This window comes from Callorhinchus milii, unplaced genomic scaffold, assembly GCF_018977255.1.
Source record: "Callorhinchus milii isolate IMCB2004 unplaced genomic scaffold, IMCB_Cmil_1.0 Scaffold14, whole genome shotgun sequence".
NCBI lineage: Eukaryota > Metazoa > Chordata > Chondrichthyes > Chimaeriformes > Callorhinchidae > Callorhinchus > Callorhinchus milii.
Window position 1 is genome coordinate 853,202 of NW_024704755.1, and position 15,803 is coordinate 869,004.

Here is a 15,803-nt window from a genome sequence, read left to right on the forward strand (position 1 = left end):
ATGTTCTGTATGAATTTCCGTCAAGGAACTCCTCCGCTGGGGATATTGGGAACGATTTGTCACAAAGAACATTCTATCAAGCTAAAGGCCCGAGCAGTGTTTAGTCTCAGAGAGAGATTCCCAGCCGGGCTCTTCAGCTTTCTCCAACTCACATTGACTCAGTCACTGACTGACTGACTGACTGCTGCGAATTTTGGGATTGTTTTTCTTCTTGCCCTTGAATCTTAGATATTCCCAAACTAGCCAGACTTGGAGATTGTTCATCCCTCGGCGCTCTTCAAACTTGTTATGCTTTCCACCTCATCCCTCCTTGCCCCCCACCCCCCCCGCCCACCCACCAAGTATGTCAGCCTGGTTCAGTCAGTCAGAAGTGTGTGGGTTTGAGCTGCCTTCCCACACACACACAGACTTGGAGCTCGCAGTCTAGGCTGATGCTCCAGTAGATTGCTGTGTGTTTCTGTGGACAGACCTCTTGTGTGTGTGGTATAAATACCGAAGTTACTGGGAATACGCAGCAAGTCAGGCAGCATTCATGAGAGAAGAAAATTAGTTAATGTTTCAGGTCAATGACCTTTTGTCAGAACTCTGTGTTGTGTGGGTGTGGGTGTGGACAGATCTGTATGTGTGTGACGCCAATACACACAGGTTAGACTGTTCACTGGGAAGCAATTAACCGTCTCAATTAAGTGTAACCTCAATTAAGTGGGAAGCCCCCGAACAATTAACACAATCAATACGGTTTCACTTTGGTCACTTTTCTAAGTAAATAGAAAAGTGTTTCACTCGCAAAATACACAGTTGATCCACTTTACAGTGTATCCGTGAAGGCCTTTGAGACGTCTCTACGATGTGATGAAGCGCTATAACAAATGCAAGGGTTATTATCCTTGCCTGGGCTGACATCCCAGTGCAGGACTGAGCTGGACTGTTGGAAACGCTACCCTTCAGATGAGATGTCAAACTGAGATAGAGGGAGCTTCACTCTGTCTCTAACCTGTGCTGTTGTTGATTTGGGAGTGTGGACGGACAGTGTAGAGAGAGCTTTACTGTGTCTCTGTAGTTGAAATTGTAATTAATGTAAACATCTGGATATGAATATCGCAAATGAAAGTTGTTTTTTTGGGTCAAGACTTTAAATTGAATTGTTTTTTTGCTGATTTAGATCTCTAATTATATTCTATTTTAGCAAATAAAGTACATTTTCAAAAAAAATCGGATCAAGGTAACGAGTAAATAATGGATTTTCCGTTTCTGCTCTAGGCTTAAAGAGTTTTAGTTTGAAATTCTAATGCCCTGTAATTATTATTTTCCGCGTTCAATAAATCAACTTACTCACAAATCACTTAAAAAAAGCCAGTTGAGTTTTGAAGATCTGCAGAGTGCGTCAGTCAGCCTGGCTCAGTCTGTAGCACTCTTCCCTCTGAGTCACAAGACTGTGGGATCGAACCCCGAGCTTGAAGGGGACTTGAGCTCAGACTAGGCTGACGCACCAATGCAATGCTGGGGACCGAAGCAATGTCACAGGCTCCGTACTTTGAATGAGACGCTAAATTGAACTCCTGTCTGCCTGTTCCTGTTGCTCTATTGGAAAAAAGAAGTAGGGGGGTGGTGGGGTGGGGGTGGTGGGTGGGGTGGGGGGGGTGGGGGGGGGGGGGTGCAGTGCTGCTGTCAGTTAGTACACTGGCCTTGCATAACGGCAACTTACATTGCCTTGGCACCGTTTGTGCAGCAGCGAAATGCCTCGCAGCGATTCGCAGAGATTAATTAGAAATGAAGTGAATGTTGTTACAGAGACAAACGTGGAGCCTAATCTGTGTCAGAGCACGGTTATTACTCGGGGGGTAAATTTGTAAGGAACGAAGGCAGGATAACAGGGGGTTAGGGGTTGGGTGGGGGGGTGGTCCCTTCACATCCACCTGAATCACGGAGACATGATTCATGGCTGGAACAAAGGATGACGTGGGTGTGAGATAGATTGCTTTGTTGCCTTTGCTTCCAGTGCGGAGTACAAGGGGGGGGGGGGGGGGAGGGGGGGGGGGGTGGGGAGGGGGGGGGAGGGGGGTGATGGAAGCTGAGGTTTGTGGGAGGAGGGGGGAGGGGAGGGGAGGGGGAGCCGAGACCTGGGACCGCTGGCGACACCTCGGTCTATTTTAAATAGAATTGTTAGCGGCCCGAGCGTGAGACACTTTTGAGGGTAAGAAACCTATACGTGTTGTGCGCGTGTGTGTGTGTGTGTGTGAGTGAGTGTGTGTACGTGAGTGTGTGTGAGTGAGTGTGCACAATAAGTCTACGCTGTTGTTGTTGTTGTCCGCGGCTCAGGTGGGAGGTGAGTGCTGTTGGGATGGACAGTGATGGCGGTTCCTCCTTGTGATCGCAGGCCGGAGGCTGGGCGGCGCGGGGCAGGTGGAGCTGGGATGAAGGCCGGAGCCAGGAGTGGGCCCCACCGATGAGAGAGCGCGTCGAGACCCTCCGTCCCCTCCACAAACAGCCGGAAACCTCACCATGAGGCCGGGCCTGTGTTTGCACGTGGCCCTGGTCTGCCTGAGCCTCGTGCCCTGGGGTCACGCCAGCAACAGGAGAAACGCGCCAGCAACACGGACACGGACACGGCCTCATCACGCCACGGGAGTCAAAGGGCAAGTTCTTCACAGGTCCAAGCGAGGTTGGGTGTGGAACCAGTTCTTCGTCATTGAGGAGTACACTGGCCCTGATCCTGTGCTGGTGGGCAGGGTAAGGGACCGCTCAACCACACGCCCGCTCAACCACACGCCCGCTCAACCACACACACCCGCTCAACCACACGCCCACTCAACCACACGCCCACTCAACCACACACACCCGCTCAACCACACGCCCGCTCAACCACACGCCCACTCAACCACACGCCCGCTCAACCACACGCCCGCTCAACCACACGCCCGCTCAACCACACACCCACTCAACCACACCCCCACTCAACCACACGCCCACTCAACCACACACACCCGCTCACCACACACACCCGCTCACCACATACCCGCTCAATCACACACACCCGCTCACCACACACACCCGCTCAACCACACACCTGCTCAACCACACACACCCGCTCACCACACACCCGCTCAACCACACACCCGCTCAACCACACACACCCGCTCACCACACACCCGCTCAACCACACACACCCGCTCACCACACACCCGCTCAACCACACACCCGCTCAACCACACACACCCGCTCACCGCACACCCGCTCAACCACACACACACCCGCTCAACCACACACACACCCGCTCAACCACACACACACACACACGCTCAACCACACACACACCCGCTCAACCACACACACACCCGCTCAACCACACACACCCTCTCACCCACACACCCTCTCACTCACACACACCCTCTCAACCGCATACACCCGCTCAACCACACACCCGCTCAACCACACACCCTCTCAACCACACACATCCTCTCAACCACACACACCCTCTCACCCACAAACCCTCTCAACCACACACACCCTCTCAACCACACACCCCCTCAACCACACACATCCCCTCAACCACACACCCTCTCAACCACACACCCTCTCAAACACACACACCCTCTCACCCACACACCCTCTCACTCACACACACCCTCTCAACCACACACTCTCTCAACCACACACCTTCTCAACCACAAACCCTCTCAACCACACACACCCTCTCAACCACACACACCCTCTCAACCACACACCCTCTCAACCACACACCCTCTCACCCACACACACTCTCTCACCCACACACACCCTCTCAACCACACACACCCTCTCAACCGCACACCCCTGCTCAACCACACACCTTTTCATCCTCTCAACTACACACCACACATCCTCTCACCCATTCAGCTACTCATTTTGTCTTTAACACTGGGATCAGCTCTGCTCTGCCTCTCTGGTACAATGCTCCGGGCTGGAATGATGGGTCTCTTTCCCGCTGCAGTTGCACACGGACCTGGACACCGGCGGGGGGAAGATCCGGTACATTCTATCGGGAGAAGGAGCCGGGACTATTTTTGTGATCGATGAGAAAACGGGGAACATCCACGCCACCAAGACGCTGGACCGGGAGGAGCGGGCTCAGTACACCCTGATGGCACAGGCTGTGGACAGGGACACCAACAAACCCCTGGAGCCACCGTCCGAGTTCATCGTCAAAGTCCAGGACATCAACGACAACCCGCCCGAGTTCCTGAGCGGCCCTCATCACGCCTCCGTCCCCGAGATGTCCAACGTGGGTAAGTACCCGCTCAGGCAGTATTCAGCACTGCCCGGGCAGAAGTTCTGAGGCTCTCACCCTGCACCGGAGACTCCCATCTCACGTTCCGACCTCACGCTCTGGCGCTATCAGGAAAGAGAAGGGAGGTCGCTGAGCCAGCGCAAGTTGTGTGTGTGACTGTATGTAGAGTGAGTGTGTGACTGCGAGTGTGTGACTGTGAGTGTGTGACTGCGAGTGTGCATAGAGATAGTATGTGTAGATTGAGTGCGTGAGTGCGAGTGTGTAACTGCGAGTGTGTGTAGAGTGGGTGTGTGTAGAGTGAGTGTGTGAGTGTGAGTGTGAGTGTGTGTAGAGTGAGTGTGTGAATGTGAGTGTGTGAGTGCGAGTGTGTGTAGAGTGAGTGTGTGAGTGCGCGTTTATTAGAGCATGTGAGTGAGTATGTGAGTGTGGGTGAGCGCGAGAGTGTTAGTGCAAGTGTATGTGTGTCAGAGTGTGAGTGAGTGTTTGAGTGCAAGTACGAGTGTGTTTGAGTGTGAGTGTGTTAGTATGAATGAGTGAGCGAGCGTGTGTGAGTTTGAGTGACCGAGTGTGTAGCGAGTGTGAGGTTATCTGTGTGCGCTGCCGTTACGGAAACTGCGAGGGTGGAGGGGGAGGGGGGAGGTGCTGGTGGGTCTGGATGATGAATGAGATGTTGTGGAGGTGATGTCGGGTTCTCTCCCCACCGGTCTGACACCCACACCCTTCCCTCCTCCCCTCCAGGCACCTTCGTCATTCAGGTCACAGCCACCGATGCCGATGACCCCTCGTACGGGAACAGTGCACGGCTGGTCTACAGCATCCTGCAGGGACAGCCATACTTCTCTGTGGAACCTCAGTCAGGTAACTCCTCACCTGACCTCCTCCTGATAGACCTTCTCCCGCAGCTCCTGGTGTCGGCCCTCACCCTGGCTCTCACTGCACAGCTCATGGTCAGAGAATGATAGACATCACAGTAACAGGAGGCCATTCACAGCACATCAGGCCTACCCCATTCCTCGTCTCCTCTCGCGCTCTCTCTCTCACTATTTCTACGTCTACCGCTCTACTTTTTGTCTCTCTTTCTCTTCTCTCTCACTTTCTCTTCTCACTTTGCTCTCACTCTTTCTCATCCTTTCATCCCTCCCTCGCTCTCTCCCTCTCAATCTTTCTTCTTCTCTCTGTCTGTATCTCTCTCTCTCTCTCACTCTTTCTTTCTTCCTTTTTTTAATCTCTCTCTTCCTCTCTCACTAGTGTGTGTGTGTTGGGGGAGAGGGGGTGATATGAAGATGATGTGTTAACTCCCTCCCCTCATGGTGACCCTTTGCTTTGCTCTTGTCCCGCAGGCATTATCCGGACGGCTCTCCCCAACATGGACCGGGAGGCCAGGGAGGAGTATCAGGTGGTCATCCAGGCCAAGGACATGGGGGGCCACATGGGGGGGCTGTCGGGGACCACCCAAGTGACTGTCACCCTGACCGACGTCAATGACAACCCCCCGAAGTTCCCCCAGAGTAAGAGCCGTTTCTGTCCCTACCCGAGGACATCCAGCTTGCTTTAGTCAAACAATATTTTGCATTTCTATTTTGGGTGGGGGGGATCGAACAAATAAAGTTAAACCAAGCTCCCTATCTGCACCGTCCAGCCAGATGATAAAGATCTCCGCAGCCCTCTCTCTCTCTCTCTCTCTCTTCCGGGGTTCTGGCCGACAAATCCAGCCCCCCGCCCCACCCCGATAGAATCGGTCACACACTTCATGGCTGTCTATGGAATGTGCCTTGTGCAAACAGGCTGCCTACAAGGTAACACAGTCACTACACTGTACAGTAAACCCTGCGAAGTGCGTTGAGATGTCCTCGTGAAGTGCGAGGGGCCATATCAAATGCAGGATTATTGTTATTAATTATTATTTTTTGCTCCCCCCCCTCCCCAGGTGTGTACCAGATGTCTGTGTCAGAGGCAGCAGTCCCCGGGGTGGTGGTAGGTCGGCTGAACGCGAAAGACAACGATATTGGTGAGAACGGGATGGTCTCCTACAGCATCATTGACGGGGATGGGAAGGAGTTCTTCGAAATCAGCACCGACTCCCAGACTCAGGACGGTGTGATCAAGCTGAGAAAGGTACTGAGCACCTCAACAACAACAACAAATTACTTTTATTTAGCACCTTTCACGTCAGGAGGACTTCCCCAGGCTCCTCGTACACAGGCAGGAGTCACTCCAACCTCAGTCAGGGTAGCAGTTACACAGGAGAGTTCCCGAGCTACAGGGTAGCTTTCAAAAGGGAATTGGGATAGGTACTTGCAATAGTCCCTTCAAAGCAAAAATAATTTAAAAAATTTGGTCACTCAATCCACGGCTGTTTGTGGGGACGCTGCTGTCCGCAATGGGCTGCCGCGTTTCGCCCACAAAGTATAGTCAGTTCACTTTGCCGCGTATTCTGTGGAGGTCTTTGAGATATTCGATGGCATGGTAAGGTTTTACATAAAATGTAAGAATTATTATTATATTATTATTATAACATTACACCTGACCTGGCAGAGTGTGGGGCAGATTCGAAACACAGAGTGATCCATTATTTCAGAATTTCCAATCATCGCCCTAATTAGAGCAGCCAGTTTCTATGTAAAACCTGCACTAATCCTGCCATCTGCTTGTCTCTCCTGATCACATGTGAGATTCAGCGCAGTAATCTCAGCCGTTATCTCACAGTAATCTGTATTTGATTCTGTATTAAAGGAGTTGTTTTAATTTCTGATCCTATCAGAAACAATAGTGTCTCTCTATCACTTCCTTCCCTCCCTCCCTCCTTTTTTCCTCCTTTTTTCCTCCCTTCCTCCCTTCCTTCCTTCCTTCCTTCCCTCCCTCACTCCCTTCCTCCCATCTGTCTCTTGACAAATCTCTCAGTGTCTGTGTGTGTGTCTCTCTGTGTCTCCCTCAGCATCTCTTTCTCTCTCTGTCAGTGTGTGTGTGTGTGTCTCTCTTTCTCGGAGTCTTTGTGTCTCTCTCTGTCTCTCTCTCTCTCTCTCACTAACACGGAGTGTGTTGTCGCCCACAGCAAGGCCTCGACTTTGAGACCAAACGCTCCTACTTCCTGCGTGTGGAGGCCAACAATGTGCACATTGACCCTCGCTTCCTGAGCCGGGGGCCGTTCAAGGACACGGCGACGGTCAAGGTGTCGGTGGAGGATGCTGACGAGCCCCCCACCTTCTCCTCCCCTGCCTACCTGATGGAGGTGGACGAGGGTGCCCCCTTCGGGACGGCGGTGGGACAGGTGCGAGCCGTGGATCATGACCTCGGCCATAGTCCCGTCAGGTACGTCGATCTCTACCCGGGTAATCGGGGAATATTCCAGAACAAAGACCCGAGCTGCTCTGCCCGATCCAGTGACGTGACTGTCCCAACACTCGTCAACCCTCACCCTCACCCTCACAGAGAGCTTCTCCCCCGAGCCCTGTCTGCGTGCTCTGCCCTGAGCTCTATGTGGCACTATTTCTTAACGGCGTTCCTTAATTTCCTGCGGATCAACCGGGAGCAGTTCCTGTTGCTGGGAGGAAGCCGGGATTCACCCCCCCGCCCACCCGCGCTGGTTATTCCCAACCCAGAGCTTTCCCGGGATTCTGGGCTGTCTTCAATCCCGAGGCAGGGGCTGGGAGTCGGGGGAATTCCTGGCCTCGGGAGAGAGATTGCTGTGATCTGGCTCCTCGGAATGGTCTGAGGGTGAAACAGGGCAGAGGGCGTATCTCGCGCTGGGAGAGGGGTGTCAGCTCTGTAGTGTGGAGCTGCACAGCTATGGCTGGAGGAGATTTGTACAGTGTATAATGAGCTAAAGAGTTTGTCACATCCAGGAATAGACTGACAGCAAATGTAAGATTCTGTTTCTGGAAGAAAGTCGTGGGCGTTTGAGAGCGACAGAGAGAGACGGAGAGCGCGGGCTGTCTGTCTCTGAGGCTCACGTGTAACTTGCCGGGTCTTGCCTCTTGTTCCCAGAGATTAGAGAGAGACAGAAATGGAGAGAGAGTGAGAGAGAGAGAGAGATACACACCACAGACAGAGAAAGAGAGACACACGGACAGACAGACTCATACACACGGACAGAGAGACACACACCAGAGAGACAGAGATAAACACACAGACACAGAGAGGGACGCAGACAAAGACAGAGAGACACAGAACCAGTGACACAAACAGAGAGAGAGAGAGAGAGGACAAGTGACAGATTCCTTTCTCCACATCTCAGAAGCTTAGCCCCTCCGGCCTCTGGGCCTTTCCCTCTGTGTAATTTCTCCTCTCTCCTCTCCTCAGCTACAAAATTGATTGGCACAACGACTTTGACAGATATTTCAGCGTCGAGGCAGAGAGCGGGGTGATAAAGACGGTAAAGCCGCTGGACCGGGAGCTCACCGCCTGGTGTAACATCTCAGTGATTGCCGAGGAAGCCAGTGAGTGCCCCAAGCTCCGTCACCCTCCACTCACGTCACCATCTATCGCGACGCGCCTCTCAAAGCGCCGCACAGTGAGGTGCAGTGACTGTGTGCTTTGCAGGCAAAAGAGGCGGCCGATGTGAGCACAGCGACGTCCCCGCAAACAGCCGTGAACTGAACGAACGATTTTAGCTGCGAGCCAGGACAGGACACTCACATCACGGCTGTTTGCTGGGACGTCACTGTGCGCAAATTAGCTGCCTCTCCCTCTACACCCCCCCACCCCCACCCGATCAGATACATCAACTCTAACATGAGGTGGACTCTTTGACCTCCCTGCAGTGTCTGGCTGATGCGAATTAACAGCAACAACAAGATTACATTTGTACAGCGCCTTTCACGTCGGGAGGACGTCCCAAGGCGCTGAATCTACGGCTTTGCATCCAGAGATCGTGTATATATCTTGGAGACCAGGAAGTGTAACCTTTGCTGATTCCCTCCCTGCCCACTCCCCCCACCCCCCACTGACCCTATATCTCTTGCCTCGTTATTATATGAACCTATTGCTCTGGGTTTATCCCTTTTACAATCTGAACCACCGCCAGAATGTATAAATAGCCCAAAGGAAAGAGAGAGAGAAGTAACCCATTAACAGTGTAATAAATTAGTGGTTTCATTATTCTGACACTATTTCCCCCTCCCCCCAGCTTTCCCCCCCTCCCCCCCCGGGGAATCGTTCATTAAATTCCTCTCTGGCTGTGTGTGAGGTAGCGAGACAGAGCTGGCTGCCATCTGACAGAGTTATAGATTGGACATGAAAATCTAGCCACTTTCTCTGGAGATTTGAGTTTAAAAATGCACTAAAAATGTCAGCGAGCGAGCGAGAGAGTGAGAGTAGCGCTGGAACCCATCTGGGCAAAGGCAGAGCAGGCGAGTGGGTAACGTGGAGGAGGACAGAGCCCACTGAGCAGAGGGAGCGCTCAGGTTGGTATGGAGTTAGCAGATCGCAGAGGTAGGGAGGAGCAAGGCCGGGGAGGACTTTGAATAAGAAAAGGATGAGGGTGGGGGTTGGTGTCTGACTGGACTCAAGTGTTCTCTACTCCGTTCTGAAATAGTTAAGCTCCCGGATGTTATTACTGGAAGGAATCAGAAGGTCTTCAGAAGCCGGCTGACTCCCGTGAAAACCTGGAGAGGAAACGGGATAACATTCTAAATCCTTTTTTGCGAGGAATTCAATTTCTGTTTCGTCTCCTGGCCCCGGGCCCCCCTCCCCCTCCCCCACCGCCGGTCGTGATCATTATTAGACCCGCAGAATGTTCAGGCTTTATCAAACGCAGGGATTATTATTATTATTATTGTAATAGGAGCCTGGAGAGTGATAGTCTGACTGTATCAGTGTGGGTCCCCCTGCTTCAAACAACCCCATCTGTCCCTCAATCCAATTTCCCCACTCTTTCTGGTGCAGGCGTGGGGGGAGGTGGGGAGGTGGGGGTCAGTATGGATGGAGGGGAGGGTTACGTGTAGGGGCGCTGAGACCAGCTCTAAGTCCAAGTTGGCAAAAACAACCCATTTCTCACCAGAACAAAAGGCTGGATACAACAACAACAAGAACAAGATTTCATTTGTATAGCGCCTTTCACGTCGGGAGGACGTCCCAAGGCGCTGGATACTGGCGCGAGAGAGAGAGAGAGTCTGGCACAGCTTATACATTAGGATCTCAATGATGACACTCAATAAACCCAACACATACAGCACAGTCTGTCACCCCCCCCCCACCCTGACACACACTGCGAGTACAAGCATGCGCTCCATAAACACAGCTCCAAGGCATCCCATCCCGTCTGCAAGGATTATTATTATTATAATTATAATTATTATATTGTTTAATTCCCTTCCAGACAATCCACTTCAGACCTCCAGCGCCAAAGTGTCTATCAGAGTGCGTGACATCAACGACAACGCACCTGAGTTTGCTGAACCCTACAAGGCCAATGTCTGTGAAAATGCCAAGCCTGGCCAGGTCAGTGCCGTGACCTCAGCCACACTGCTCTCCAAGCCTCTGCTTGTCACCCACTGTTTTACACTTCATCGCACTTCCCTTTCCCAGGCTGCGACTCTTCCCACTCCCCTCCCTCCGCAAGCAAAAGCCCTCACGGGTCGGGTGGTCTTAGCTGGATGAGCAGCAGCGATATCAATGGTTTTAGCTGGTTTAGCTCTTTCCTGTTCTTTCTCACTTACTTTCTTTCTCACACTCTCTCTTTCTCTGGTTCTCTCTCTCTCTTTCTCTGGTTCTCTCTCCTCTCTTGCGCTCTCTCTCTCTGTTTTTCTCTCTTCTCTCGTGCTTTCTCTCTCTAGTTTCCTCTCTTGCTATCTTATTCTCTCTCTGGTTCTCTCTCTCTCTCTCTCTCTCTCGCGCGCTCTCTTGCTTGGGGATAGGGTTACAGAGCAGCTCCCAGCCCAGGGGCTGAGCTTGTGGGGGTAAGGGGAGGCTCCTGTCCACCTGCCGCAGTGAGTGGCATAACAAGCCTCACATTTAACACATCAGATGCTGTGTGACCACTTGTGGCTGTTGATTGGGGTTGACGTCTATTCCCCCCACACTCTCCGCCAGAACTTTTTGAATTGCTCCACGTCAGGTTCTCAGTTGATCTCGAATTCCCCAGCAGCGTAAACACGTCCCTCTCTCCTTATTTCAGCTTATCAAGACCATCCGTGCTGTAGACAGGGATGAGAGCGCCAATGGTCCCTGGCTGTCCTTCAGCGTGGCTCCCAACCGCAACTTCACCCTCCAGGACAACAGAAGTGAGTTGCTGCCCCACATGTTAGCACCAGCCTGAGAAACGTGGTGCGACTAACAATAACTCGGAGCTAAGTTAGCGTGTGGGGGAGCTGTTTGTGAGTCAGTGTGAGAGGCGTTTACTCAGTGACACCCCCTGTGGCCCTGTCTCAGGTCATTACGGTCACCAGACTAATTAGAGAACCATATTCCACTTCCTCACCAACTGCGATCGGTGGATAATAACAGCTTAACGTCGCTCATTTGGACCAGTGAGAGGCTGATGAGGAGCTGCCCTATATATCCATCCATATGTGTGTGTGTATGCTGTAGGTATGTGTGTGAGTGTGACTCAGTCAAGTGAATGGGACCTTTGAGATTCCCTCATATTTTCGATATAATTATCTGCATAATGGGCTCAGTGCGTTACAGTTATGGTTTGTCAGAGCGAAGTTTCCTTGAGAGAAAGAGAGAGAGAGAAATAGGACAAAACGATATTGCCAGAGCGCGTAGTTTACAAAGTGCTCCGTGCGGTTGGGGGTTAGTCTGAGAGACTCTGTCTCCGTGCAGAGACAGACGCGGTTTAGGCCAGAGCGCTCCCTCGCCCGCTCAGCTCTGCCTCGGTCTCCGGCTGCTCACTCTGCGCTGACTGTGAGCACTGTAGAAGGGAATAATTGCATCATGGTTTTCACTTAGAATCAGGAGTTCTGCAATGGCTGCTTTATAGTGAAAACCAGAATGTAATTGGAAGGTAAAGGGGGTCCCCCTCAGAGCTGAACTGGCTCCAAGGTGACATGTCTGGCAATGGAATATTGTAAATCGACCCGGCTTTGATTCCCGGGCCGGGCAAAACCTTAGGCAGGTTTCCTCACTCCGCACACCTCTGTTTACCCATCAGCAAGTAGGAACCTGCTTGTTAGTTGATTGGCGGATCGCTTTCCGGGGTAATAAGCCCTCCTCCTCCAAAATAAATCTGGTCACTCAATCCATGGCTGTTTGGGGGACGCTGCTGTGCACAATTATCAGCCCTGTTTCATCCACAGAAATGCAAAGTCACTCCACTTTCCAGTATATCCTCTGAAGCTCTTTGAGACGTTTCAATGACATGATAAGGCTCTATATCAAATGCAATTATTATTATTATTATTGTTATTATTTGCCTGGTGTGTAATTAAGAGGTTGATAGTCCTGTGAGGAAGTGACTAATTCAGAGGGAAAGGCTCAGAGGCTCTCAGTAGAGAGGCCTGACCCGCAGTCACCACTGACAGCCCTGTGTCTGTGACCCGGAGCAGATAGATTGTGGCACTTTATTTGACACGTCCCATCAGTTAATTAAACGTCGCCCTGATTAATGACTTCAGACACCCAGAACTGTTAATCCAGTGTGAACAGACTCTGGAAGCTTCAGATCATTTTTTCTCTCTCCCTGAGGTTTTAAGTTAAGATGAGAGGCCTATACATCCCACCCACACACTGGGTTTGAGCCCCACATAAGGCCTTAATTACATTGTCTAAGCTGACGCTCCAATGCCACGCTGGGGTGTGTTGGATTGTCAGAGGTGCCGACCTTCAGATCAGGTGTTAAACAAAAGTCCTGTCTGTGCCTCTCAGGTGGATGTTAAAGATCCTACGGCACTACTCGAAAAGAGAAGAGCGTTTCAACAATCCCACAAATAAAATTGGTCACTCGCTCCATGACTGTCTGTGGGAAACTGCTGTGTGCAATTGGCTGCCACGTTTCACCCACAAAATACACAGTCACAGTAACAGAGGCTGACGCTCGCTGTGTTTTCCCGGCAGATGGCACGGCGGGTGTGAGGGTGCAGCTGGGTGGGTTTAGCCGTCATGCCCAGGACCTGTACCTGCTGCCGGTGGTGATGAGGGACGGGGCTCGCCCTCCCTCACCGGCACGGGCACACTCACCATCCAGGTGTGCAGCTGTGGCCGGGAGGGCGGCCTGGAGTCCTGCAGCGCTGAGCTGGCCACGCAGCACGCTGGCCTCAGCACCGAGGCTCTCATTGCCATCCTCGCCTGCATCGTCATCCTGCTCGGTGAGTCCCACACCCACCAACGGCAACCGGTAACCCTGCCGCCTCTCTCCATCGGCTACCGTCACCGCATCCCACCACTGATCACCACACCACCTCTCGCCGTCCTGGTCAGCGGCCACAAACACTGCTCAGGTTGGGATGGGCCGAGAGAGAGAGAGAGATAAGGGGGGATAGACAGAGAGTGGGGATGGTGGGGGGGGTGTGGGGGAGGCGCGGGGGTGTGGGTGGTGGGAGAGAGAAAGGAGGATAGAGAGAGGGGGAGGGAGAGAGAGAAGGTATATATATATATACGGAGAGAGAGAGAGAGAGAGAGTGATGGGGACATAGACAGAGAGTGAGAAGGTGGTGGGGGAAGAGAGAATGGAGGAGAGGGGGAGAGAGAGAGAGAGAGGGAGGAGAGAGATGCAGTGGGCACGTGATTTGGACCGGGTTAGATTTACTGACCCCCATTTAATGAGCCCATTACAGCCATTAACTCGTTATTAACCTCTCTGATGGAGGGCTGTTGGCTGTGGGACTTTACGAGCTAACGACCCCGTCTCCCCCCCCCGCCCCCCCCGCAGTGATCGTGGTGCTGTTCGTGACGCTGCGGAGACAGAAGAAGGAGCCACTGATCGCCTTCGAGGAGGAGGACGTGCGGGAGAACATCATCAGCTACGACGACGAAGGCGGAGGGGAGGAGGACACCGAGGCCTTCGACATTGCCACACTGCAGAACCCGGACGGGCTGAACGGCTTCCTGCCGCGCAGGGACATCAAGCCCGAGCTGCAGGGCGGGCCCCGGCCCGGTGCGGCCCCCGCCCCCAACAGCGTGGACGTGGACGAGTTCATCAAAGTGCGTCTCCACGACGCGGACATCGACCCCACGGCCCCCCCCTACGACTCCATCCAGATCTACGGCTACGAGGGCCGTGGCTCGGTGGCCGGCTCGCTCAGCTCCCTGGGCTCCGGCAGCGCCGAGAGCGACCTGGACTACGATTACTTGAACAGCTGGGGGCCGCGCTTCCGCAAACTGGCCGACATGTACGGCTGCAAGGACTTCTGCGAGGACTCGTAACGGAGACGGTTTCAACGGGGGGGCGGGAGGAGAGAAGGTGGGGTGGGTGGGGGGGGGGTGTCTCGTCCTCAGCCTCAGCTTCCCCGGGGTGTGTGTGTGTGTGTGTGTGTGTGAGGGTTGTGGTTCTCAGTCTCCCTACACAGGCTGAGGGCTCGTATAGACTTCTCTCTCTCTCTCCTCTCTCTCTGTCTCCGGACAGGATTGAACCTGGGCGGGTGGATTTTACGCACATTCATTGACTCGCTCGCTGGCTACTTGTTTGGGTGGAAAACCGGACGGATTTTATTTCCCCTCGGGTTTGCTTTGCGCTCTCGCTCTCGTGGATATTTTCATCTCTCTCGCTCGCTCACTCGCTCGCTGAAAATACAAAACAATAATGACCCACCTCCCCCCCCCACCACACACACACACACACACATGCGTACACATACACCCACCACCGTCTCCTCTCTGTCTACTCACTGCGATGGGGTGAGGCCAATGACAACAACAAAAACAGCAACAACAAGACCAACAACAAGAGTTTGTGTTGATACAGCGCCCTTCGTGCAGGATAGCGCCTCAGAGCGCTGATGTGATGGGACGAGTTGGCGCCTATTTTTCCCGTGACTTCTGTATGTCAGAGTGAGACACTGTGAAGCCAAACCTGTCCCCCACCCGACCAGCGAGTGACTATGATGATACCAGCGATTGTTTCAAACTGGAGTGGCGGAGGGGGAGGGGGGAAACAAGGACATAATGAACCCCCACCCCCTTCACAATCACAATCCACCCCCCCATTCCCCCTTTTTTCCCTCAGTCATATGTTAAATGTACCAGCAGCAAATACAATGCTTTGTGGATGGACGGACAGATGGGCAGATGGATGGAGAGCAGTGGATTGGGATTTTCCTGGGATTTTTCCTGCTTGTTGGTGGACTGGAAACGGAGTGCTCCCCCTCTTCCTCCCTCCCTCCCTCGCCGGCCACCACCGCACCATGATGTCGCAGCGCTAATGGGAACGGCGAGACTGAAATCGGCAACATGGGAGAGTCCCATGGATGGAGCCTGGTACCCACTGATCTGCCACTATCCTGGGAGTGGGGGGATGTTGAGAGGAGGGGTCGTGAAGTGGAATTGCAACCACCATTCGCCCTGGGAAATCTCGCCCTGTTTTTTCCCCTGTTTTCCCCCTCCTTCTCGCCCTCCATCCTATCCCCTCTCCCTCCCCCTCCCTCTTCCCTTTACGTTTTAT

The 15,803-nt window shown here is 53.0% G+C and overlaps 1 protein-coding gene across 1 annotated transcript; it reads left to right on the forward strand.

Moving 5' to 3' along the window:
• Window positions 1–2,323: 2,323 nt before the first annotated feature.
• On the forward strand, window positions 2,324–14,584 carry LOC103188040 (cadherin-11). Its single transcript, XM_042340306.1, is given in 12 exon segments — window positions 2,324–2,730; window positions 3,971–4,265; window positions 5,006–5,125; window positions 5,608–5,775; window positions 6,195–6,382; window positions 7,320–7,576; window positions 8,567–8,703; window positions 10,584–10,705; window positions 11,382–11,487; window positions 13,262–13,345; window positions 13,348–13,512; window positions 14,076–14,584. Coding segments are annotated over 12 exon segments (2,364 nt in total). The 5' UTR covers window positions 2,324–2,502; the 3' UTR covers window positions 14,570–14,584.
• Window positions 14,585–15,803: the final 1,219 nt, after the last annotated feature.